General features: G+C 42.8%; 1 protein-coding gene across 1 annotated transcript in view; it reads left to right on the top strand.

Moving 5' to 3' along the window:
• PRDM6 (PR/SET domain 6) overlaps positions 1 to 21888 on the top strand; it is a 102447-nt gene extending 80559 nt beyond the window's left edge. Inside the window, exons 6-8 of the mRNA XM_025432497.3 lie at positions 4834 to 5176; positions 13734 to 13910; positions 20906 to 21888. Coding sequence (XP_025288282.2) covers positions 4834 to 5176; positions 13734 to 13910; positions 20906 to 21020 — 635 coding nt within the window. The 3' untranslated portion in view covers positions 21021 to 21888. The remainder of the gene's footprint in view (positions 1 to 4833; positions 5177 to 13733; positions 13911 to 20905) is intronic.
• The last annotated feature ends 3584 nt before the right edge of the window (positions 21889 to 25472 follow it).

The raw sequence follows: 25472 nt of genomic DNA on the forward strand, positions 1-25472 counted from the left end.
CGAGCATGTTCTCCCCCTCTTTCTCTGGCTCTCACTCTGCCCTTTCTGCAGACAGCAGCATACTGTACACATTGCTCTGCACCTCACTTTTTCATTTAGCAGTATAGAATGATGATGCGTTTAAAGCATAAATCTCATCACCTCACACCCTAACTTAAATCCCTTTTTTTGGTTTGTCTTACTCTTATAATGAATCCCCAGTTCTTTAATATGATAGCCCATGGGCTGTATAGAGTCTCCAGAAAGTATTTTGTATAGCTCACATAGTGTTAATACAGAATTAGAGCTCGAGCATCATTGGATCTGGCCCCGTTTAGTTTGTTACAGACCCTACATCCTCTGTCAAGCTCTGTCCCAACTTGGCATCCACACACACCCTATGGCAGACCTGCCCATGTTTCATCTTCTTGTATTGCCTTTTCCCCCTTCCCACCTGTCTGACTACCTGTGTGCCCTACAGGACTCACATTCAGGATTACTGCCTTAGGACATCTGCCCCTCACACCCTAACTGTAGCCATCCTGCATATATGCTTGCTGGGCACCACTTCGTCTCTCTCATAGCACGTATCACACTTGTAGCAACTATGTATTGTAAAGAATGGAATTTTAGATGTGATGAAAAAACCCGAGTAAATACTTACTCTTAAGAACATTCGTTTGCTATCTATCTCATTAGAGTGTAAGTGGCATGAGGACAGGGGCTGGGGTTTGCTTGTTCCCACCCTCCCCACTCCCAAACCACCCCCAAACCCACAGTACCAGTGGTGTCAGGCATGGAGTAGACATGCTCCCTAAGTATTTGTGGACTGAACAAATGGGACCGAAGGTTCTTTTATGGCTTTTGCATTTGCCGCTCTCACTGTTTTAATTTTCCAGGATTTGATGAGTCCGTGGCTTTGAGAGTTTGCCCTCTACCCCTTCATCTTTGTCTGGTGGATGGAAGAGGTTTTACCAGCTCCTGTGTCTTCATGTAGAAACCACTTCATCTTCTAGGTCACATCAGTCATCTTTGGGCCTTTTGCAGTTGTCTGTATGGGCTGTCCCCTTTCTGATCATTTGCTGTGTTTTGTTAATACTTTTGATTATCATAGCCAGTGAGGCTACAATTTAGGAAGAACAGTGTTCTGGGTCCAATAAGTCCTGCTTTAAAAAGCTATACTTTGTACATCTTTAGGGTCCTATGGAAGTGCACAGGAGCTCTGCAGGGCAGCGTAGAAATCAATTATGGTTGCTTTTGTGATACTTATTTCTTCCTATCCTTAACTTTTTCTTCTCTCTCCATTGCCTGCTCATTTAACTTAGTGGGATTGAACTGAGTCACACTTACAGTAATGGAGCATACCAAAAGTAGAGTGTCATTGTTGCTACTTATGTGTTGAAACCATATTACCTTTGCTCTGAGGTGTCCCAGAGAGAGGGAAATAATGAGACAGGGCATAATTTTATTCCAACTGTCTGCACCGTTATTGCCTAATATTATTACTACCCCAGATCCCATATATCCCAGATTATTTTACAAACTGGTATAAATTTTTCTTTATTACCATGTTGACATTGAGCATTAAAGTTAAATTCGTTTGCTCACCAATTCTCATGATTCATATAAAGGTGACGGGACCTTAAACAGTTTTTGAAAATTAATGTATTAGGTTATTTTTCAGGAGAAGTGAGAAGTCAGAATTTATAATCTATACTTAAAGTCTCCTTTGCGTTAATTTCCCCCAAAGGTGTTACAGTCCTCTTCCCACAGTGAAGCTTCTGGCTGGTGCTCCTGCTCTCAGACATGTTGATGACATCTCCATTCGATGATCTTTTCACTGTGTCTTCCCATTAGTCTGGGATTTCACACCCCACAAGAGCCTAGCATTGCCTGAAAATGTGTGGGTTTCCCTGTGCTTTGTTTCTTCTGGATTAGTTCTAAACAGGCTACACAAAACGGATTCTGCCCTGATCCGTGACAATGCTGCTGTTATTTCTCACTAAAAAAGTGCCAAACCATGGTAAAACATTCCTCTTAATCTTTTGATTCTTATTTAAAAAGAGTAGCATTCTGTGTGCAATGATTTTTTTTTTGGAAGCCTAGAATGTGCCGACAGATTTCATATGGATTATATACTGTTGCCTCAGAAGTCGAAATTCCGTGTAAATATGTGTGTATAAAATAAAGATATGCACATAAATGTGTATAGGTATATATATGTATATATCGCATATATATGCTATATATGTTTATACACATAAGATATGGTATTAGCTATAAGATTTTCCTTTAATTTTTGAAGTACAGCTGGTAAGCAGTGATGAGATAGGAATATGGCCAGAGAAAAAATGCCTTGGAAGTTAAAAGGCTAAAGCTTCTAGCTCAGCTGTGTCCTTGACCACATGTGTGACCCTGGGCAAGTTCCAGTATTGGACCTTCTGGGACTTCAGATTTTTTTATTTGTAGTAAGAGAGGATTGACTTAGATCAGTGATTCTGGAACCTGATTGTCCATGAGAGGCATTTGGGGGAGCTTCTAAGAGTGCAGATGTCCAGGTCCTATCAAGAGATTCCGATTCCCTGTGAGTATAATGTATGTTCAACTCTTCCCAGGTGTGCAAGACTCTTGCTTTCTTTTCCCATCCTAAGACAGGATGGGCCACGCTGACAGAGCCCTGTAGACAGAGCTGTTCCTTTTGGTAGATTTGTGTAATAGCTGTGGTTATGCCAAACACTCTCTGGGTTGGAGTCGCTAATGGCAACACACCATTCCCTCTGTGTCTCCACCACTCATGGCATCTCCCTGTCCACTCAAGCACAGAGCCTCCTGGTGGTCATGGTCCAATACCATTTGCTCTTTGTAGTTGAGCTTGCATGCTGCATAGGCATCTCAGTGGGGGTCCGTGGCAGGGAAGGATGAGAGCCCCCAGGTCATTTGTGTCCTTCTGTGTGGACATGAACCAGTGGCCAAGGGCCATCATTTACTTCTCATCACCAGTCTTTTTTCCCATCAACTTCTTCAAATTTGGGGGTCTCTAATTTTCTTCTCTTGCCTGCTCTATGACTGTTAGTCCTTCTGACCCCTGAAATAACCAATAAATACATTTTATTGACACAGTAGTTACTAAAACAAGAATGGTAGTTTTAAATCATACTAAGTTATGTTCACTTCTATGGCTGTGGGTTGACCAGTGAGTGCATGAGATAGATTGTTTACACCATAATGACTTTAAAAACGAAAACTATTTCACATATATTAGGTTCCCTTCCTTGGAAATGTTTCTTACTTCTAGTTCTTTCCCCACCATTGCAGTTAACATATCTTCCTTCATTCTAGACTCTTCTCTATAATAAGAGTGATGGCTGCCTTGTTGATAGGAGGCCCTGTGATGGATACTTTCATTTGCTCATTTATGTGTTATCACAGGGGATTTACAGATGAAGCCAGTGCTCCTAGGACTCAACATTTATGGAGTGGTAGCCATGGCATTTCTACTTACTATCTATGTATTGACTTACTCAATTCTTAGGGTGACCGTTTTATAATTCACCAAGGACAAAATTGTGGATTTCAACTTCTGTACTTGCCAGCAGTCCCCAAGCCCATATAAATGTAGAATTAAGACAGAGGCAGGATCCCCGGGTGGTGCCGCGGTTTAGCGCCTGCCTTTGGCCCAGGGCGCGATCCTGGAGACCCAGGATCAAATCCCATGTCAGGCTCCCAGTGTATGGAGCCTGCTTCTCCCTCTGCCTGTGTCTCTGCCTCTCTCTCTCTCACTGTGTGCCTATCATAAATAAATAAAAATTTAAAAAAAGAAAAAGAAAAAGACAGAGGCCATGTCAACCACTTAGCCATGCTGCTGTTACTTTGGAGATCGTTACTCCCACTGTCCTCACTTTACAGATGGAGAAACTGAGACACCAAGCTATATATATATTTTTTATGATTTGCCTAGGATCACCAAGCTAATGAAAGGTAGAATCAGGATTTGAGCCTTGGTCTTCCTGATTCCAAAACCCAAGTTGCCAGCACCATATACTCTTTTGCCCCTCACAAAGGGGCTGCACCCCACCTGTAAATCACACCTGACTCAGACCTACCCTGCACACATTTCTCTTGCCATTTTCTTGCTTTTTTTTCCCTTGCTATTTCTGTACAGAGACACTCTGTGTCTATATCCTAGGTCTGACATCCTTTCTTTACTTATTTGGACTTTAAAGAACCTCTGAGGCCTACCCCCCTTACACTCCTTATTCCCACAGTGTTGAGAACCCATGCCCTGCTTGGCCAGCCTGTCTCCATCGCCATCCTACCAAGAAGGTGCCAGACTTCCATCTCTAGGTGTCTTTCACATTGTTCCCTTCATCTTGTAGTCAGTTTTTCTGGAATTTCCTGGGCTGGCAAGGTCCTGTGGAGGGCCTGAAACACTGAGAGCTTGGATCTCTGCCTTCTCAACATTGCTCGGGGTTAGCCTCTGTGGCTAACCACCCATTCTCTCCTGTTCTTTTGCGAATTTTCCCTTCTGAGCTCCCTCTAAACTTAGGGCATAGTGTGGAGCCTCGTTATGGAGTCCTTATGTCTCAGCTCGTAAGTGAACTCTGGGAGGCAAAGACAATGTGTGAACGATCCTGAGCATATAGTATTTGCTAAATAAACAGGCATTGAGTGAGAGAGTAATCTATGGCTGTCGTGCTTTCCCTCTCAAGTCAAATAGGCTATTACTATGTTGATTTGGAGTCCAGAAAAAATTTTTAAATCTTGTTGATATATGGGATTTTTTAAGTGTGTGTTGTTGTGCTTATTTTAAAAGCTAACAAAACTGATCTTCTAATACTATTACTGTTCTCCCAGTAAATGTCCCGTCAACGGTCATGGAAGCCATGTGCAGACAGGACGCCCTGCAGCCTTTCAGCAAGAGCAGCAAACTGTCCCCAGCAGCCCAGCAGCGCTCTGTGGTTTTCCCGCAGACCCCCTGCAGCAGGAACTTCTCTCTCCTGGATAAGTCGGGGCCCATGGAATCGGGATTTAACCAGATCAACGTGAAAAACCAGCGAGTCCTTGCGAGCCCGACTTCCACGAGCCAGCTCCACTCGGAGTTCAGTGACTGGCATCTCTGGAAATGCGGGCAGTGCTTTAAGACTTTCACACAGCGGATCCTCTTACAGATGCACGTGTGCACCCAGAACCCCGACAGGTAACCCCGACTCTCCCTGCTCCCCACGTGTCTGCTTAGTGAGACCCACTGCTTGCCTTCCACCAGGCTCTGGGTACCTCTCCTCAGGGCAGTGGGGGAGGAGTGGAGGCCCTATGATGGGAGGTGTGTGCGTCCTGGAAGGACGGAGATTAATGGTGGGGCCACTGCTCCACTTTTTCGTTGAGACGGGCTATGGGAACGGGAATGACAGTGGTTGCAGGGAGGACTCTGCTCTTGCCTTCCAGGTGGTTCTGTCCAGGTCCAAAGGAGAGCAAAGTAGACAACACATTTCTGAATATCATAGATGGAAAAATGAGGTCAGGATAATCAGAATCCTCTCTGTCTTCCTAAGATAATATAGCTGGCTGCTCTGCTTGCTGTCACGGGCATTTCAGGGTTCACCTCCAGTGTGCCGTGGGTATGAACTTAATTAAGTACTAAGAGGTAATGAATTGGAATTTTTTGCTTAGTACTATTTTTCTTCAGAGCATGCAAAGCCATAAATCCTGCAAAGCTGTCAAAAGGAAATACCTACTCTGCTAGTGATGTGGAGGAAAACAGATGCCACTTATTCAATAAACTAATATCCACACAGAAGAAAAATGTTGACTAGATACCTCAGAGTCAAAGTTGGTTTGAAAGTTTGTCAATAAAGAATTTTATGGCCATGAACTGAGGATGAAATTTAGCTGAACAAGTGAATTAAAATTTCAGGTACTCTGACGAGTGGCACAGTAGATATAATGGAACTATTATTTATGAATCAAAACTGGTTTATTCGACAGTCTTGATAGCTGGGAGCGCAAAAGACAAAAATCAAAATAATTCAATAAGAAAGGATTGTGTTTTCTCTTTCATGTCCTATGAAAATTTGATTAAACCCAAAATATCTAAGAATAGCCTTGAAAACGCACTTTGAATGGAAAAGTGGAAGAGGATTTTTAGAAGGAAGATAGGACACTTAGGAAAAAAAGTCTTCTGAATTATTTTCTTAATTTGGCTACTGATTAACTTAAGCCACTCAAGCTCTCTTTGCCTTATATTCTACACCTAGCCGTCTGCTCCCAGCCGTGCAGAAAACCCAGCCAGGGATACAGAGTGGAAGTGTGCTGGAGAGGGGGTGGAAGTCATCTAAAATAATAAAAAGAGGGCAGCCCAGGTGGCTCAGCAGTTTAGCGCTGCCTTCAGCACGGGGCGTGATCCTGGAGACCTGGGATCTGGTCCCAGGTCTGGCTCCCTGCGGGGAGCCTGCTTCTCCCTCTGCCTATGTCTCTGCTTCTCTCTCTGTGTGGCTCTCATGAATAAATAAATAAAATCTTTTAAAAAAAATAATAAAAAGAATCCCTTTTAGTGTACATGTACACATATATACATGTGTACAAGAATCCCTTTTAGTGTACATGTACACATATATATGTGCATATGTTTTTATTTGTGCCTTTCTAGAAACCACTTGCTTAGCATCAAGCATTGTTGTAATTAATTAGTGTTGAAATGGTTGCATTAGGGCTGTTATGGCACGTGGGTCTTTACAATCTTTTATTTTCCATAGGAAAAGTGAAAAGTAAAAGTAAAGTCTGGTGAAAATATCATCATACCTCCAAACATCATAGTACTTTTGGGTTTAGAGGTGATACAAAAGTTTCTAAAATGTTTTCCTCACTCTGAAGGAGTTTTCTTAGAAAATTCCTCTCTCTTGCAAGTATACATAGGGCTTCAAGATCTATCTATTCAAAGTTTACAATGCATTTTAGTAGTTTAAGTATAAAATATATATTAAATTGTATTATCAAATTGCTTTCTAAATTGAGTGCATTCAGATGTATGGATCTGTTATTTGCATGGGTGCACTGTTGTCATAGGAATTGAACATGCGAAGTAAAATGACATGATGGTTGGGAGTTTCTGGATACTGGAACGCAAAGCTTAGCTTTGAGTATGATATGACTTCATGCTGAGTATCACATAAAGCAATGAAAATATGTTACAGTAAATTGATACTAAGACTATTTTGTCTGACCCAGGTACACTTAGAAAACCATATGTGTGTTATGGTTTGATTCCCTACAAAGTCTGTCCCATAAAATAATAGTGTCATAATTTGCAAAACATCTATGTAGACCATCAAAAACATGTCTGACAAATGGACAAATGTACATATACAAAATACATTCCTATGAGAGACCATTGGGTCAATGCTGATTCCAAGCTAATTTAGAGCTATTGGCAAAAATCCCAGTTGTATGAGATTTCCGTCCTGTGTTAGGCTCTGATGGGTTTATTTGACTCAGATGCTCAGGTGTGGTGTGGCCAACCTTCCCAGATAAGGTGGAGTGATGGGTGCTGGTTACCTAGGTAGCTAGCCAGAGTGGGATCAGATTACTCAAGAGGTGGGTTCCTTCTCCCTTCCCTGTGCTTTGTTGGTGACCTCTTGAGAGGTGATCACCAGCTTTCATGCATCAGTTCAGTTTACAATTTATGACTTCAAAAAAATTAGACTCTTTACAGGGAAAGTAATAAAGTACAATGTTTCTGAGTAATGAGGAGGAGATGCTTGAAATACCCCAATCATATTCCAGATTGATTATTGGAGGCAAGGGGCAAATAGTGGAAGATACCCACTCACTCTGATGCACTTGTTTCTCTCTAGATACCTAATATGCTGTTAGCCTCTAGGACTGGAATAGGTCTTTTCTCTTGTAGAACCTGGAATGCTGTCTTTGTGCCAGCAAGTTTGGAAAGTAAAAGATACTCTCCATAATACTTAACCACATAAGTGACTTGCTAAATAGGAGAAATGTATAGAACTATATTGGAGCATCAAATTTCTCTCTGATGGTCAGGAAACTTGAAGCCTCTTATTATCCACATGGAGAATTACAACTGCAGAATGTACATATTTTCTTTAGTTATTGACTTCATAAATCAGCTGGCTTTTCGTCTTTGGCAGTTTGCACCCATTCAGCCCTATACCAAGCTTAGAACCCGCCAGTCTGACACCATTTCCCCTCTATTTGCAAGACTCAAACGCTTTTATTTTGATAGGAAAACCTTGCTAGAACCAGAGGCAAAAAAGAGAGACACCAAAGACAAAGTCAGAAGGTAAACAGGTTAGAGTTTCAAACAGATCCAAATTTGAAACAGGCCTCTGAATCCGAGGTCCAAAAGATTTTTCACTCAACGGATGGAGTATTTGGCCATGAAACCCAAGACATTTGAACCTTCATCAAAGAGACTATATTCGTGAGCTTTTCCATGTGAGAGACCATCAAAAGGTCTCTGCTTTGATATAAAAGAAAAGGATCTGGGGACACCTAGGGTTGCCAGCATTACCATTTTTCATTACTACATTATTTATACTCAATGCAGAAAGAAATTCCAGTTGACCTGGCCAGGTAAAAATTAGCACTAAAGGTAAAAGCACATCCATGAGGGTCCAGAATTATTGTTTCTTATTTTGTTCTGTTAATATTAAACAAACCCATAGTTCTCGTCTTCCTTTTTCCCAAGCTACTGACTTTTTCTCTTCCTGAGTAAATTCAAAGGGAAGAAGATGTTAGGATCTAGATCCACCAAGATTTTTCTTTAGGGACCTCATAAACATGTGGGGTTTTGCGTTAGCTTATGACCTGGGCTAGGACAGCTTAAACCCCTTTTGCTTGAACCAGGAGTTAGAAATCCCTTTTCTCTTCTCTTCTGTTTTTCTGCTGCAGAAACTTTCAACCATCCCACTGGGGGGGCTCCAGAAAGGGGTAAGCAAAGCCTTCACTCTTGGTGGATTATTTTCTTGGATGAACATGTGTTCTTTTTATTTTCTGCAGAAAGTGTCTTTATAATGCTTATCTTTATGTTGTGTCCTTTTCTTTTCTTCTGTTTGATTTTTGCGTGGCACATGTTTGCCTGTTAGCCTCCTGGGTACCTGGTCAGCTGCTCATGTTTGTGTTGTTTTAAGTATCATTGTTTGTGATCGGATATGGTGGCATCAGGGGACAAGGTGACCCTGGAAGGTGCTGTTTGGTGGGAGGAGCCTGGAGATAATCCATCCCGTAATAGTTTCTTTGCAATGTGTCAGTGTTCTTGTGTTTCACCATCCTCATCCACCATCACCCCCCAACGCCCCCTGCCACCTCCCTCCCACCCCGCCCGCGAGTGTGAAACTTCTCTTCTTTCTAGGGCTCCATGTTCTCCAGGTCCTTTGGCTCTGCGCTTTTGCCACTTTCCTGAAATCTTTCCTCCTTCCATAGAGCTGCATTCTTTTCTCACTCCACCCAGCCCCGGCCGTGACCTAAGTAGAGCTCCCTTTGAAGTCTTGGAAGGTTTGCACGTGGGAAGACTTGACGCGGGGCAAGGAGAGAACGTGGACCCCGCCGATCAACTTTTGTCCCGGAGGCTTTCGTTGCCATGAAAGAAAAATCAAAGGATTAATATTTTAAACCAAAGCACACTTAATTTTGTTAAATGTTTCATCCTTTTTCTCTGTGTACACCAAACCAATTACAGACTCAAAGTAAATGAATTGCACATTGCGCCGGCGAGTAATCTTTGGCAGCGCTACTTACTGCCAGTTACAGAGTGCCAGGGGGTGTACGAAACTGTCTCGCCTCTCTCTCTGCTTAAAAATGTACCAACAGTAATAGATGTTAACTGACTCGACCTAGGCCTTTGTCTGTTTTTCAGTTTTTTTGTTTGTTTGTTTGTTTTTTTGTTTTGTTTTGTTTTATTTTTTACTGAGTACTGGGCACCTTCTCATTTTTCATGAAGCCTTGACATATCTGTATTGGAACTAGTCACACACAGGCTAGGTACATTTTTTTTTTTTTTTTTGAGGCTAGGTACATTTAAAGCAAAATTAAGTAAAATAGCACATCCCTTTCTCAGCCACCCTAATAACCACATTTCAAGAGCTAAACATGAGCTGTGTGGCTCCTGGCTTCCTTATTGGATAGGATGGATAAAGAACGTCTCCAGCATCGACAACAGTGCTATAGATGCCTCGAGTAGTAAAAGAGCAAGAAGTTTCTCTGGTTTGGAGATGTCCCCTGGTGAGGAATGCTGGTTGCGTTTGTTTGGCAAATAATGGAAATATGGTCTGTATGCGGTGACTTGGGAGAATCAGGGTGCTCTAGAAAGGAGGTTCCAATTTAGCTGGGAATCTGGAAAGAGAGGATCTAAGCACAGAGACTGCTAATGTCAACTCTTCCGAGCTTCTGCTGGTAGGACACATCGGAGGGAAGGGAGGAAGAACTTTGGAGTGGAAACTGATTGTATCTACAAGTTTAGTAAAGTAAGACTTACCTTTTGGCCAGACCCTGACAAGTGAATGAGAATGTTAGTCATCAGAATACAAAGCCTAGCGATGGCAACAAATCCCAAGCCTTCAAAACCCTTAACTCCTGTGGCCACTTGTTCCAAGGAAGATTCCATAGTGGTGATAAGTGTTTTCTAAACCCTACCCTCGGGCTTGGAGATTTCCTTTTGCCTTGAATGTATGCCTTTGTCCTTAGGTGAAACCCAATAAAGCAGTCGGTGTTAACATTCCTTTTGGATCATTTCCTTTTATTCATTTTTTAGGAAATAGTGAAAATCCAGGGAAAGAAGGACTCTTGTCCACTTGCTGTATGACTTTGTACTTTCTCAAGGCTGACTTTCTATAAATTTCTAGGCTGAGAGACAAACTGTTATTATAGTGGCAGCTGGAGTACACACTTCAGTTTAGAATTCTTCATAAAGTCAGCTTCTGCAAAGATGAATGTAACCATGTGGTGTAAAATCTTATCCTTCGAGGTACCTAAGAATGAAAGAATATCAGTTTGTTTCTTGAGAGCAGTTAAAGTAAGGTTTGGGTCTACATTTTGGTGCCAAATTTTCTTGTTGCCTTGATTCTCAACTGTATACTAAGTAAGTTTAAATCGTTCATGTTCTAAGCATGCACACACACGCACACACACACACACACACAAACCATAAAAGACTCTGTGTCCAGGGAACTGGCTGGTACACAAAATAGAAGATGGAGGTCAGATTGTTGTTGCTGTGTCTCATGGGGGGCTACATCTTGGACAGATCCTCCAGCATTGATTATCTGGAAGCAGGAACAGAGCATGATGGGATGCCAGAGAACAGCTAGTTCAGTCTATCCCTCTTAGAACAGCTAGTTCAGTCTATCTCTTCTTAGAGAAGTAAGACAATAATCAGGAAGTCAAGTTGATTTGTCCAAGTCCCACAGCCACCTAATGCTAGTGGCTGAAGCAAGACTCTTCTTTGCTATCTTCCCTTTAGTCTAGACCCTTCCATTCAGTCAAGCTAAATTCCACCAAGTTTTTAAACCTGTGCCTTAGGTCACTGGATACCTAGCAAAGGGGATGTGTGAGGATCCTATTTGCCTGTCCTCAGAATTACCTGGATATGAGAGTTCAAGATAAGCCTCTCTCTATTTATTTCTGCTCTTCTGTGTGCAAATCTTTGCCACCGAGACTATGAACATCAAAAGAATGGATTGACTTCTGACTGTAGAAAATAAATCACCCCAACTTTTGACAGCAGAGTTAGAAAAAAAGAAAAGATTAATTGGCTTTATTTAGTGGCTTATTGTTTATTGTGATAGCTATTAAAAATAGATAACCAGAGGCTAATAACTTTTAATGGTCCCTTCACCATTAGAAAAATCAATTGTCAGGGAATATAGCATATATTAATAAATTATTTTGTTTATTATCTTCCATAACATTTTACAAAGCTCACTCCTGAGAGGATTTCTTCTTGAGGAACACTAAGGTTAACGGTTACTACAAAAAAAAAACAGACTTGGCAGGAGGACATTTGCATTTACGTACAATTTTAATGGCTTTCAAGGCATTATTTAATCATTGCAATCACATGCACGTGTAATTTATCAAGATTGATAAACTCCTTACCAAGGACGCTTATATATATTTTTTGAAACTTGTTTGAGAGCAGTTAAATAGATTTCTAAATGTAAGTAATTAAAATTGTATAGTATTGAGTTATTGACCAATCCTGGACTATTAATCAAGCTAAAAAATTCTACAATCAGAGCTCAGTGTGCTGAAGCCTAGTAAAATAATAGTATTTGTGTTCAGTGAGGCAAGTAGCCACAATTAAGCACTTCGCTTGACAAATGAGAGGGTACACTTTATTTTGCACTTAATTGAATCGTTGTACAGGCTCGCTCACCATTGTCTTCTAGCCCTTCGTTTTGGTTTCTGGTCTTTGGTGCTTATGCATTTGTGGGAGGCAGAGCAATTAAGTCTCCCTCTGCCATTGGCTTTCTCAGCGTAGTCAGAAATGTCCAGGCCACAAACCAAGGGCTTTGTGAGCACTGCTCATTCCCTCATGACACATTATTAATTTTCTTAACAAAAATTTTGATAAACAAATTAGAGCGCTGTCAAAAAATGATGTGAAGTAGCTTCTAATGGGGGGAAAACTCCAGGTTTTCTATCACTCACCGGATTCTGCTTAAGTCAGCAGCAGAACTTCGGTGGAGAAGAACAGAATTTTAATCTATTTTATGAAAACCCCAAATTGATTTCCTTCTCATGAGCTGGAAAGAATGTTCTCTGATAATCTTGCTAATTATCAGGTATTTGTCACAACTTCCTTCCATTTGCTCTCACATCACCATCATCCCTTCTGTGAACATAGTGACATCCCGTCATTTCTGTGCTGCTATAAATCATTGTTTGCCACCAAATTAAACTGGGGAGCTGAAGTTTAAGGAAAAAGACCCAGTGGATAGATGTATGTGTGTGTGTGTGTGTGTGTGTGTGTGTGTGTGTGTGAGTGTGATTGTGTGTGTGTTTGAAGAGTAAGCGCAAGTCAGGATTGCTTTTACAAAGAGACAGATCTGAGTACTCACCTGTGTCAGTCCACACACTCTCAGATGACCCCCAGTTGAGGTCCTGCTTGCAGACCCCAAGGCAAGTGAGCATATCTTTAAACCCGCATGCCGCTTGCTGACTTCTCTGCACAGTTTGCCTCAAGGTAACGTCCACACCCCCTACAGTGACCTTGGCCTTAAGAACTCGTTTCCAACTTGTTACCAATGAGGACCATTTATCCTCAGTTTTCTGAACTGGAAGAGATAGTGACAGATGCTTTTTCCGTACCCAGGAGGATTAGCATGAAGGTAAAAGTGGGTAATTGATGAAGCGCTTTGAAAAGTTTAAAGTGCCACGGAATCAGGAGCAATAGTTATGTATCTCCTCTTGTAACCTGCTTAGCCAGGGCTCCCAGAAGCCTGCTAACATCTGCCTCGGGTGGGGGTAAAACCAGGAAAGTAAGGGTTCTTGAAATGGCAGGGTTAATACCAGAAAGGAATACTCGTCTGGGAACTAATGTGCCTCAGAAGCTCTGTGAATTGTGTTCCCGTGGCAACAAGCACGGGGTCCTCGGGTACCCAACAGCCAGAGCCCGAGATGCCGTTTGCAAAACTGAGGAAGTATCACCAGAAAGTTCTGGCCCTTGCCTCGTGATGCTGATTTGCCCTGATGGACACAGGCCAGGAATGACCAGGCAGTCTCTTTATTTGTTTCAGACCTTATCAGTGTGGTCACTGCTCCCAGTCGTTTTCACAACCATCTGAGCTGCGGAACCACGTGGTCACTCACTCCAGTGATCGGCCTTTCAAGTGTGGCTACTGTGGTCGCGCCTTCGCCGGGGCCACCACCCTCAACAACCACATCCGAACCCACACTGGAGAAAAACCCTTCAAGTAAGTAGAGCCTGACCCTGGAACCTCGTTTCCCCTCAGCCTTTTCTGAGAGCTACCAGATGAGCCGGCACAGTGCTGCTCGGTTCAGCCAGGGGGTGGAGAAGGCTGCTTGGGAGCTCAGCGTCCAGGCTACAAGAGAACCTACCTGGTTAGTGATGGGCATTTAGGAAGCAAAGTCAAGAAACCTATATACTGATCCTGGCTGAAGCTGTGCAGCCATGGACACAGAACGATCTTTCTGGATCTGTTTTCTCATCAGTGACATCAGCAAGTAGGAGTAAGTCATTTTAAGATTCTTTCTAGTTCCTGAGAATCCGTGCTTCTAGAATTTAAGCTGGGAGCCCCTACCAGGTGCCACCTTTTGGCCACCAGCAAGCCCATGACCATCAGTGAGGTGACCCCCACGTTTAGGACATATAAATAGTCATCCCTTGGGAAACTTGAATGTTGTAGGATTCTGGTGGACTCTTTCCTCCTCTTTCCTACTGTTAAAGTGGTTTAAATCTGTGATAGCAGCCAATTTGTGGCTTTTATGGTGTGACCTTCTGATCTCAGAATTACTATGTTGTGACCCAAAGCAAAATGAAACACACCCACATAGAGGGCACTTCCCAATTCTTGAGGGTCCAGGGAATGTGGAAAAAGATAGGACTGGACTCCAAGGACTTTGACAAAGTAAGGGCACCTGAACGGGAGATTCTTTATAGATATACAGTCATGAAAACAGTGGACATCTGATTCATGCAAGGTGGCCTGTTCCTTCACTCATTCATTTATTCATGTGTGTGTCATCCACTCAGCAGGTACTTACTGAGCATCTCCTTTTGTACTGGGTACCCAGCAAGGTGCAAAAGATACAAAGGTGAATGAGACCTTGCTCCCCCAGTCTTTGAAGACCACACAGTTTATAGGGAAGCCCAGTTAATAAACTAGTGTTACAACATAGGATGTAAAGTATAAAAGTGAAGAACAGTAAGACATATACATACAGAGCTGCAAGGTAGCACAGAAATGAAGTCATCTGTTCTGTCTGGGAGACGTGATGTTCAAGATGTGTTTTGAAGGATGACTAGGAGTTTTCCAGACATACAAAGGAAAGAGGCATTTCTGGCAGCCCAAGCCACATGTGGAAAGACTTGGGGAGCATGAACCAGTACATGTGACATGATCGGTTGTCTCAAAGCCACTTCCACTGTCTGTGTAATCGACTCTTTTCTCTTCACCCCTCTGCATATCTCTTTACTCATTTACTATTTGGTGTTCCCTGGTTCAGAAGGAAAATTCAAAGATTTGAATTTTTGATTCTACACGTAGATGTGTAGCCTATTTATTTTCTTTAGGACAAGATCAAGCAAGAAGGGAGGTGACTTCAGGTAGTAGGAGATGAATCCCCTTGCTCAGTCTCAGCCTGTGAGTCTTTGTAGAGTCTTACTACCCATGGTTTTCCTCTTGGACCTAGTGGCATGGTACATTGTTGCCCTGGTGCTCGACCTGAGGCTAGGTTTGTCTCAGGGTAACAGTCCTCGGGCCTGGGTCCTGCCTGCCTCGGTGTTTGCCATCAGAGGGAGGAACTCATAAAAGGTTGTCAACTTCACTTACCACCCCAAGAATTAGTTACCTTTGTTTATTATCCTTAACTAGTTTCATCATGGTTTAATCTATGATGTTAATAGTAAAAGGAGTTTTAATTTTTGTCCACGTACATGGGTGCAGCTTGTTCACTGCACAAAAAGCATCTGGCCAAATGGACAGGAAGAGGTCTAAAATAAAGCCTGTGCTACACCAGCCAAGCTGGACCCTCTAGAGCTGTGATAGCCCAAAGGGGCCACTTTTTTCTAATTTGCCTTAAGGGCCAGTGGTTAGCACAGGTACTGGAGTTGCTATTACAGGTGTTTGCATCCTGCACAGTAGACTTTGTCATCACCCTCAGGCCTGACTCTCAGGGGGTTCACAGATTCTACTTCATCACTGCTCTGGAAGTGGAAGAGGACAGTGGCCCAAGTCCCATGCCTTTGAGCAAAAGAGCTTTTCAAAAGCAAAGATGCAGGAGGATTGACGATCCTTCTGGCCCCCTTACATTAGAGAGGGCAGCCCGACAGACACAGTGCCAGGAATCAGATTGATTTTTATCTTGTTGCTGTGTAAATAGATTTTAGTAATTAATTGAAGAGGTTCCAGGGTCAAAATGGGAAATAGATTTCTATTAATGTTAAGGTGTTACTTATGTGTAACCTCGTTGACTCCACTCAATTTTTTTTCTCTAACATCCTATTTTTGTCATGTTTCCAATAGAGTTGCCGTTTTAACTTACTTTTAATTCATCAGATTAATATCTGAGGGGCTTTAATAATTGCATCTTCTTCCTTTCATAAAATGTGTTTTTGTGACCATCACCTAATTTCATCTAGAAAATGAATTAAGGAAAACCAAGAGTTGGTTAAATTAGAGGCTGCGTACACCCTTTGGTTCGTTCTACTTCTACTGTTATTTGGATAGCTACATGCTGTATGTAGGGTAGGGTAGGGTTGTTTGTTTTTTTTTCCTTTTGGTTTATCAAATATATATTCCCAGGGGAGAACTGAGTGTACACCCATTTTAATAGTGTAAGAGTTAAACATCTTCTAGGACATGGAAAGCTAAATCCTTCAGTGTATGCAATCTGATCGTTCAGGATTGAACTATCCCAAGGGAGTTTTGGGAAGCTTCTCACCATAGCTCACAGATCTCCATCCCACGGACATTTGTAAATATTATGAAGATACCCTTTTACAAGCTCATAAAACAAACATTCAAAAAACTTTTGTTGCAGATTAGTCAATAAAACAGATTTCACCGCAACAGTTAATTTTACTACCCCAACTAATGGGCATTGGCTTAAACAATGTTACAAAGAAAGGAAAAGACCTCATAAAAATGTGGAATGCTAAACTGTATGCCTCAGGCAGCTTCCACAGAGATGCCCCAAATGGTCAGCCCCCAAATTGTCCCATCCACCCAGGGCCCAGCAGGCTTTCACAGAATTCTTAGGGGCCTGCCATGATTGGGGAGGGCCCTTGCCAACATCTAAAATCTTAAGATGGGATGTAGGTGTAGGCAGATCAAGATCACTGCCATCCAGAGAAGGCTGGAGAAGATCCGACATGAAGAGATCAGAGTCTCAGTCCAGGCTTTGCCTCACAATCTGATTGGCTGCGGTCCCACAGGAATACTCCACCCCCATGAGGCAGGTAGATCATGGGCCTGTGGGCAGGCAACTTAGCTGTAAAGTTAGAACTTCCAAAGTAAGCACATAGGAAAAATTCCTACCAAAGGGGCATAAGGAAGGCCTTGGCTTTCAGTTTGTACGGTGAGACTGGAAGTGATGGACAGGAAGGAACAAAAGCAAGACATCATTTCATTTAGTGGCAATTGCCAGCTCTTTACTGAAAAGAGGACAGAAAGAAGGAGGGAAGGAAGGAAGGCAATTAATTGGCATATAAAACTTACTCTTTGTAGCAAGGACTCCTTTCTGCTTCTCTTCCTCAATATAATCTCTGAAGATTTCAAGGGGCTGGGGCTGCTCTGCTCTGATGGGTCCATGTGAACTGCTTGATGCCCAGCTTTGGAGCATGGGAAGACCACCAGGTCTTCCCATAGGAGAGGCTCATCTCTTCATGTTTGTTAGAAGCAGGGGAAAATACTCATCAGTATGTTTTTGCCTTAAGTCAAGACAGATTGGCTCACTATTTAAAAAAAAAAAAAAAAAAAAAAAAAAAAAAAAAAAAAAAACAACAACAACAAAGGATATTCCAAAAAGCATCTGATATTTTAACAAGATTTAGGCAACAGAGCAAAGAAAAACAGCACATCAGTAAATATGCCTCGAGCACATCATATGCATAAGCCCTGTGCAACTGGGTTCAATCCAAGAAGTATTTGGTGACAGGCTGCAGACGCACAAAAAAAAAAACCTTCTTGCGGGTTTTCTCTGTATTGGAACTTGACATCATTTTGGCCTCTCAGTTTCAGGAGGTGATTTTTAGGCTCCCTGTACCTATAATTTACCCAGCCATCACATTAAGTAAGGAATGACTTCAAATCTAAAAGGAAACCATATCTAACTAAGCTACCCCTACTCATATAAACTTGGGGGCTCTCTCTATGCCAGAGTATTCGGGTGACTTATACCTCAGCATTCCTGTGACGTACCCTTCAAGGCTGTGACATCCCCAAGATGAGGAAGACCTGTATGCAAGAGCATTTCTTTGCTCCTGCTCCTTCCCCTCATCCTTTTCTTCTTCTTCTTTTTTTAAATAATAAATTTATTTTTTATTGGTGTTCAATTTGCCAACATACAGAATAACACCCAGTGCTCATCCCGTCAAGTGCCCCCCTCAGTGCCCGTCACCCATTCACGGCCACCCCCCGCCCTCCTCCCCTTCCACCACCCCTAGTTCGTTTCCCAGAGTTGGGAGTCTTCATGTTCTGTCTCCCTTTCTGATATTTCCTACCCATTTCTTCTCCCTTCCCTTTTTTTTCTTCTTATTCTGCTTGCCACTGCATGAAGTGCGGGGTTACAGGTTCCCAGTCACTTGACAGGGTTGGAGCTCAGGGGTCATTCAGTGCCAACCCAGAGGAAATCTAGCTCTGACTTGCAAGAACCCAGGTATTTGCCTGGAGTCTTTCTAAGGAGTTTCATTGAGCTATAAAAATAACTCATAAAGGAAATTTTTCCAAAATTAAAGGCAATGAGCATAAAATGGAGGCTCTTCCTTCATTTAAACAGATATTTTTTTCTGTCTAGCTCTCTTCGCCTCGTTGTTTGGTAAGGAAGCAACCCCCATAGATACACATACCTGCACTTGTTTCCATTCTGCCTTGGAGCAGATGGCACTGGCGATGATATTTGGGTGAGGGTCCAGACAGACCAGACTTGGTGGATTTCCTTATTTTGGGAGTGTGAGCCCGTTAGGCACACTGCTTGAGAGAAACAGAGATCTGAAGATCTCTGTCCCGTCAGGATATTTAATGATCACATAGAGACATACACTTTGCCTTATGCGAAGGATGAAACTTCCTACCTACGAATTTTTCATATTCTAATACCCAAGATTTTGAGAAGTGTGGAAATGTGACACGGGTAAAAGGGCTTTCTTCCTAATTGTTCCAACAGTTCTCTTTGAAATTGATTCTAAAGCTTCAGAGGTTTTTTTATTTTTTTAAAGGAATATAATAATTTGAAAGTTTGTCAGCAGTGAAAGGTAGTATATTTTGACACACCGATCTGGTAACTAATCAGTTTTCTAATAAACAATCAGCCGTTCGCTAACATGTCATCAGCACCTCAGGAGCTCTGGAGAGAGGATGAGCTGCCCGTGGACGTTAATGAATACACCAAAAATCATTAGCTGATCAATACTTCTGAGTTATTTTCATTGAGCTGATAGGTCTGATACATTAAAGCTGACATTATACATTTGTCAAGATCACAGTGCAGTTTTTAACAGTAAAACAGGCCGCTAAAAATATTCCCAGGAAGACAATCAAAGAAACACAACTTCTTCACCCTGACACATTCAGCTGGCACAGGCGCTCTGAAAAATCCAAGCATGGTAGTCAAGTCCCCAGCCTCCCAACATTAAAAAAAAATACACAAGAACCCCCAAAGTGGATGGATGCATTCTGGTCTTTTTAAGGTAATTATCTCTGTGGCAAGGCACTTTGTGTGATGTACTTTAAAAAAGTAGAGAGAAGAGAGGACTGTCCACCAGATGATGTGGCGCACAATGGAGCAGTGAGGACTTTGTCTGGAGAGCTCTAGCACAACCCAGTAGCACAGAGACCTGAGACCAAAGGTTGCTTCATTTGAAAGAGAGACAAGTCTGTGCAGCGCTCCTGAGTATCTTTTCCTTCAAAGGATTGAGGAGAAGGCATTGAGGGGATGGCTGTGGTGGCCTCTCTCCCTAGTGCGTGCTTGGCTAGTGCTGCACACAGCCCAGACATGCAGAATCGTGTCATGGAAGTCACCGTCTGTGCCACTTGCTGCTACAGTTTGCCTGTGTGCATAATTGTAGACAACCAGAATCACAGCCACCCCAGAAAAACTAGAAGCCACCATTGGATGTGTGCATGTGTGTACACGAGTTAGTTTTTTTTTTGTAGATTGAGTCCCCATCGAGCTAGTAAGTGTGTTGCATGGGAAGTGGGTCGAGCTCACGGTCTCTAGGTTACAATCCTTGTTTTTTTTTTTTTTTTTTTTTTAAGTGAAAGACAAAAGATGTTCTTGAAGCAGGATGCCAGTTTTCTCCTCATCAGACACACTGACCCTTAATTATGGCATACAGGTACATTCTTTACTGTACCTTCCAGAAGGGATGAACTTCTAGAGCCAAATATGTGTTAACTGTGAATTTTTCTGTCTGCCACCCCACTCTGCAAACACTCCTTTGGCTCTGCGTTTTGGTCACGCTGTCATACTTTTGCACAAAGGCAGCCTCCCGCACCCACCCACACCGCCCCCCAGTCCCGCAGACTGATGGACTGCTTCCTGAAGATTCCACATTCGGAGGTGGTGGCTCTTAGGCCGCTGTGCTGAGGGGAGGAGAATGCTCAATTCTAAATTAGCAGCAGGTGAAATTCTATTTGTCATCAATTTCTCTTTGGGGTTACGGAGCAGGAAACTGCAGACAAGCTGCTGCTTTGATGGCTCACTCCTAAAAATCTCTTTTTGTTCTTTATCTATTTGAACTGACAGTGATCAGAGCTGCAGCAGGACAGGACTCTCTGGAGAAATCACCTTCCCCCTGCCTATTGACAGATCCCTCTGTTCCGCATCAGACGGGCTTTGTCCCATTCCAGGCATCCAGGCCTTGGAAGGAGCCACCAATTAAACCTCTTGAGCCGGTAAAATCTGAAGCCACTTTGGAGTGTCTGTTCTCATTAGGCAGGATGAGAGGAAGCCCATCACCCTGCAGGCCCTGCTCCCCGGTCTCAATTTTCTCTCTTGCCTCCACCAGGTGCGAGAGGTGTGAGAGGAGCTTCACGCAGGCCACGCAGCTGAGCCGGCACCAGCGGATGCCCAATGAGTGCAAGCCAATAACCGAGAGCCCAGAATCAATTGAAGTGGATTAACTGATTGACTGGTTGGAATTAAACTGCAAGGAAAGTCATGATTAAATGTCATGGACACTTAAGCAAAACCAAAGATTTCCTCTGAGTAACTTTCAATCAGTCCCAGAAAACCAAAAGCAGTAATAAAATAAGTAAGATGTTCAGAGATATTGATCCTGGCGTGGAAGTCAGACCAGGAAAGAGATTATTTATTTATGACTAGGGATGAGACTTGTTTCGGTGGACAGTGAACCCGGGACGGCGCCCCATTTCCCGTCCCACTGCGTATTTGCTTTGTTTCTAAAAAGCTTTTTTAAACTGTTATTTAATACCAAAGGGAGGAATCCTGTGGGTTCTACGGCCCACACTTGTGACTAAGAACTCACAGGGACTTCTTTCTCGTTGCACCTTTTTTTAGTAGCATGATTCAAGGATACCCATTGTACAGACCACCCCCACCTCCACCCCACTCCCTGCCACTTGGGTGCGTGTGGCCTGTCACGGCTGCCCCACCAGGACCACAGGACCAGAAGCCAGAGCCTCCGGCCGGGTCAACATCCCTCGAGGACCCTGAGGGGGGTCTGTTTCTGTGTTTTCCTATGCACTTTCTACGTCACTTCTTCCATCCACCACCCTGGTCTTGATGCAGAAGAGCCTGGAAGAGGCAGGAAACGAGGTTCAGTTTCAAAATTCAAGGAAGAGAAGTGGGGGACCTCACTTTGGCCTCTCAACATCTCAAAAACATTGAAAATGTACAGAGCTTCATAATGCAGTATATTGTTCCAAAGTGGCTAGTTGAGAAGATTTTGTTTTCAGTAACATTTTAGCTTAAAAAAAAAAACAAAAACAAAAAATAAAGTTCTTCGGTATGAAGGTGACATAGAAGGTATGAGGCTTCAAGGAATTTTTTCGTTGTGTCCCTGGAGGTGTTGAATATGCGAGCAGAAAGGGTGCCCTGCCCCACTGTCAGTGCCCTGGTTCTGGCCCTTTGCTCTTCTGTCCTCCTGTAGGTGAAGCCCAGGACACCCCTTTGCCTTCCCCTGAGTGTCAGGGGAGCATTTCTGCAGGAATAAGTGACAGTAGCCCAGACCAGGAAACAGTGTGAGAGGAGGAGCCCCGGAGGGGGCTATAATAGAACAGTCTGAGCAAGAAATCACTCCCTTGTATCAATTGGACTTACTTTTTCCTGTCCTCTGGCCCTTGACAGGGCTCTTCTTTCATCACCAATCTACTGAAAGAGGAAGGATGGAGTCCCTAATTTCAGTGTTCTTTGATTGAGTGCAAGGAGAGCGGGTGAACGTCAGCTAGCCTGCTAGCAGTTCAACAGCGGTGCCTGGTCATGTCCCATAAAATGATCCGTGACCCAGGAGGAACTGGTGGCTTCTGTGCTCTTGTCCATTAGCTGCCAGCATCATGGCAGGGACCCGGTCTACCTTGTAGATGTCTTGATCACCTGATAGCGTAACACAGTTCCTTTAAAGGAACTCCTAGTCTTTCAGCCCTCCCATGGTCTTCCCTTAACACATAGACAAGACACAGGACTGGCTACTGGAAGCAGGGGTACTTGGTGGTTCACTTGAGTTGGTCCTCATGGCTTTGGCTCTCAGGAAAATTCTTCCTTCCCTTTATAATTTTGCTTTCCTGTCCCTGAGCTCCCACCTGCTACATTTCAGGTGAGGTAAAACGGGGCCTCATTGATTGTGTTTGTAATTCATTTATATATATACTGTTAAAAAAAAAAACTGAATCAAGTAAATTTGTAGATCTGATTGGTTTTATTAAAGGATTCATGGGTTGGGCCACATCCTATCTGGCAAGCAGAGAGATGCTCCCCAGAGTTGGATTAAGTAGGAGGTTTTCATAGGAAGGAGGGTAGGGCAAGGAAGGTGTCAGCAAAAGAAAAGGAAGGATTCTTTTAGGCCAGGACATCATCTTTTTTATGGGGGGGGCAGGGAACTGGCAGGATTTTTATCATGCAGGGGTTACCTCCCTAGTGCCAGTCAGGAAATTCCAGATTGACTCTTAAAAGGTTATGTTCATGGGACAGTTTGAAACTGTAGTTAAAGTCTTGGTTGCCTCTTGTAGGGGGCAAGTGACTCCATTTTGGGCTTGTTGTTTATCTTTTTTCATAATATGTTTATATTTCAAAATAATCTCTAAGATTGTGAGCTCCAAAGAGGAACTTGAACAGTCCTGACCCCCGAAGTCCACAAAGCCTAGAATGTTCCCTGCCTCCATTCTTTTTGGGCTCTTGGTCACAGAACTCATAAGCACTCTGTGCTCCTCTGTAACTGCTGCTGATTGAAAATATTCCATGTAGTACGTAGGAATGTCTTCCATTTTATAGTTACTTTTCTTAAATGGTAGAGACATGTGCCAACAATGTGTGCCATTGGGAGGGGTGGAAAGAACATGGAGCCATATGAACTGGAAACCTGTAAGAAAATAGCAGGTTGGCCGTACAGAGGAGCAGGTGGTTTCATTTATTAAGGCTGAACCATTTGCTTGTACATTTTGAACATGATAGTAAGGGACTCACCTGTATGTTCCTAACGCTTTCTTCAGTGAGAAGGATCAGTTCTGCCATTGGCCACATTTCAGTATTAGATGTGAGTGCACTCTCTGTTCCCGGGAGCTCCACATGCAAGAATGAGAGGACTTCACTCCTCCCTTGATGTCTGCCTTGGGAAGTTTCTTTCTTTTTTTTTTTTTTTTTAAAGATTTTATTTATTTATTCATGAGAGAGAGAGAGAGAAAGAGAGAGGCAGAGACACAGGCAGAGGGAGAAGCAGGCTCCATGCAGGGAGCCTGATGTGGGACTTGATCCTGGGACTCCAGGATCATGCCCTGAGCCGAAGGCAGACGCGCAACCACTGAGCCACTCAGGTGTCCCGAGAAGTTTCCATAACAGTGTTCTGTGTCACTCTTCATGGTTTTGCCAGCTGACCCCCAAGTTCTACTTAGTATGGTGGTAGCCTTTCTTTTCTTTTTTTCTTTTCTTTTCCTTTCTTTTTTTTCTTTTCTTGTCTTTTTTCTTTCTTTCTTTCTTTTTTTTTTTTTTTTTTTTGGTGGTAGCCTTTCTAAACCAGAAAGTTCTTCTTGCTTTCTTCTCTGTTTAAGTTCAGCTTCCCCTCTAATTAGTAAGGGAAGCTTTTGGCATGTATTTTCTACCAAACTTGGTCCGAAATATTTTCTCTTTAACAAATAGAAAACTGGGGGCATGCCTTCTGGTCACGTTGCTGAGCCATTACCTATTTCTAGCAGACTGACATAGGCTGGCTGGCTGTCCATAAGACAGGCCTCCACCTGTAAATTGACTTGTAGCCCTGATGCAGGTCCTGACTTCGTGTGGGTCCCAAAGCCTTTTAGTTGAAGTATGTGCTGCAGAAGGGGTTTCTCCTTAAAATCGTCCAACTATTCCTTTACTCTTTTTATTTTAAATTGACAGGTACTCAGCGCAGGCCTCTGCAAATGGCTGGCAGAAAGTGCAGTCATAAAAATTTGCTAGTTTCCCGTAGGAGTAACTTCCTAACTCATTATAGGATAAAGAGAGTAAAAGCTCTGAATCACTGCACTGGGGGAGGCATCAGCTGAGGTGGTATTTGACTCCTGGAGTGTTCTCTCTTTGCCCTCTTCTCTCCATGGGGATCTTTTTCTTTTTCTTTTTCTTTTTTTTCCAGAATAGGATGTACTATCCTCTCACATGCTCATTTGTCTCACTAAGAGTCTAAGCCAAAGGGTAATGCCAGGTGGGGCTGCAAACATCACATTTCTAGAAAAATCTCAGTAACCTGAAGTAAAGCTGAATATTTTCCCCAGGAAATGTGTGTGAATTTTTTTTTTAAGAGAAGCATTTTGTTTTGGTTGTTTTTAATCTTTAAAAGTTGCTTTTTTTTTTTTTGAGTTTTTAATTTTCTTTCTTTTTTTTTTTATTGGTGTTCAATTTACTAACATACAGAATAACCCCCAGTGCCCGTCACCCATTCACTCCCACCCCCCGCCCTCCTCCCCTTCTACCACCCCTAGTTCGTTTCCCAGAGTTAGCAGTCTTTACGTTCTGTCTCCCTTTCTGATATTTCCCACACATTTCTTCTCCCTTCCCTTATATTCCCTTTCACTATTATTTATATTCCCCAAATGAATGAGAACATATAATGTTTGTCCTTCTCCGACTGACTTACTTCACTCAGCATAATACCCTCCAGTTCCATCCACGTTGAAGCAAATGGTGGGTATTTGTCATTTCTAATAGCTGAGTAATATTCCATTGTATACATAAACCACATCTTCTTTATCCATTCATCTTTTGTTGGACACCGAGGCTCCTTCCACAGTTTGGCTATCGTGGCCATTGCTGCTATAAACATCGGGGTGCAGGTGTCCCGGCGTTTCATTGCATTTGTCTCTTTGGGGTAAATCCCCAACAGTGCAATTGCTGGGTCGTAGGGCAGGTATATTTTTAACTGTTTGAGG

The sequence above is a fragment of the Canis lupus genome, chromosome 11, assembly GCF_003254725.2.
Source record: "Canis lupus dingo isolate Sandy chromosome 11, ASM325472v2, whole genome shotgun sequence".
NCBI lineage: Eukaryota > Metazoa > Chordata > Mammalia > Carnivora > Canidae > Canis > Canis lupus.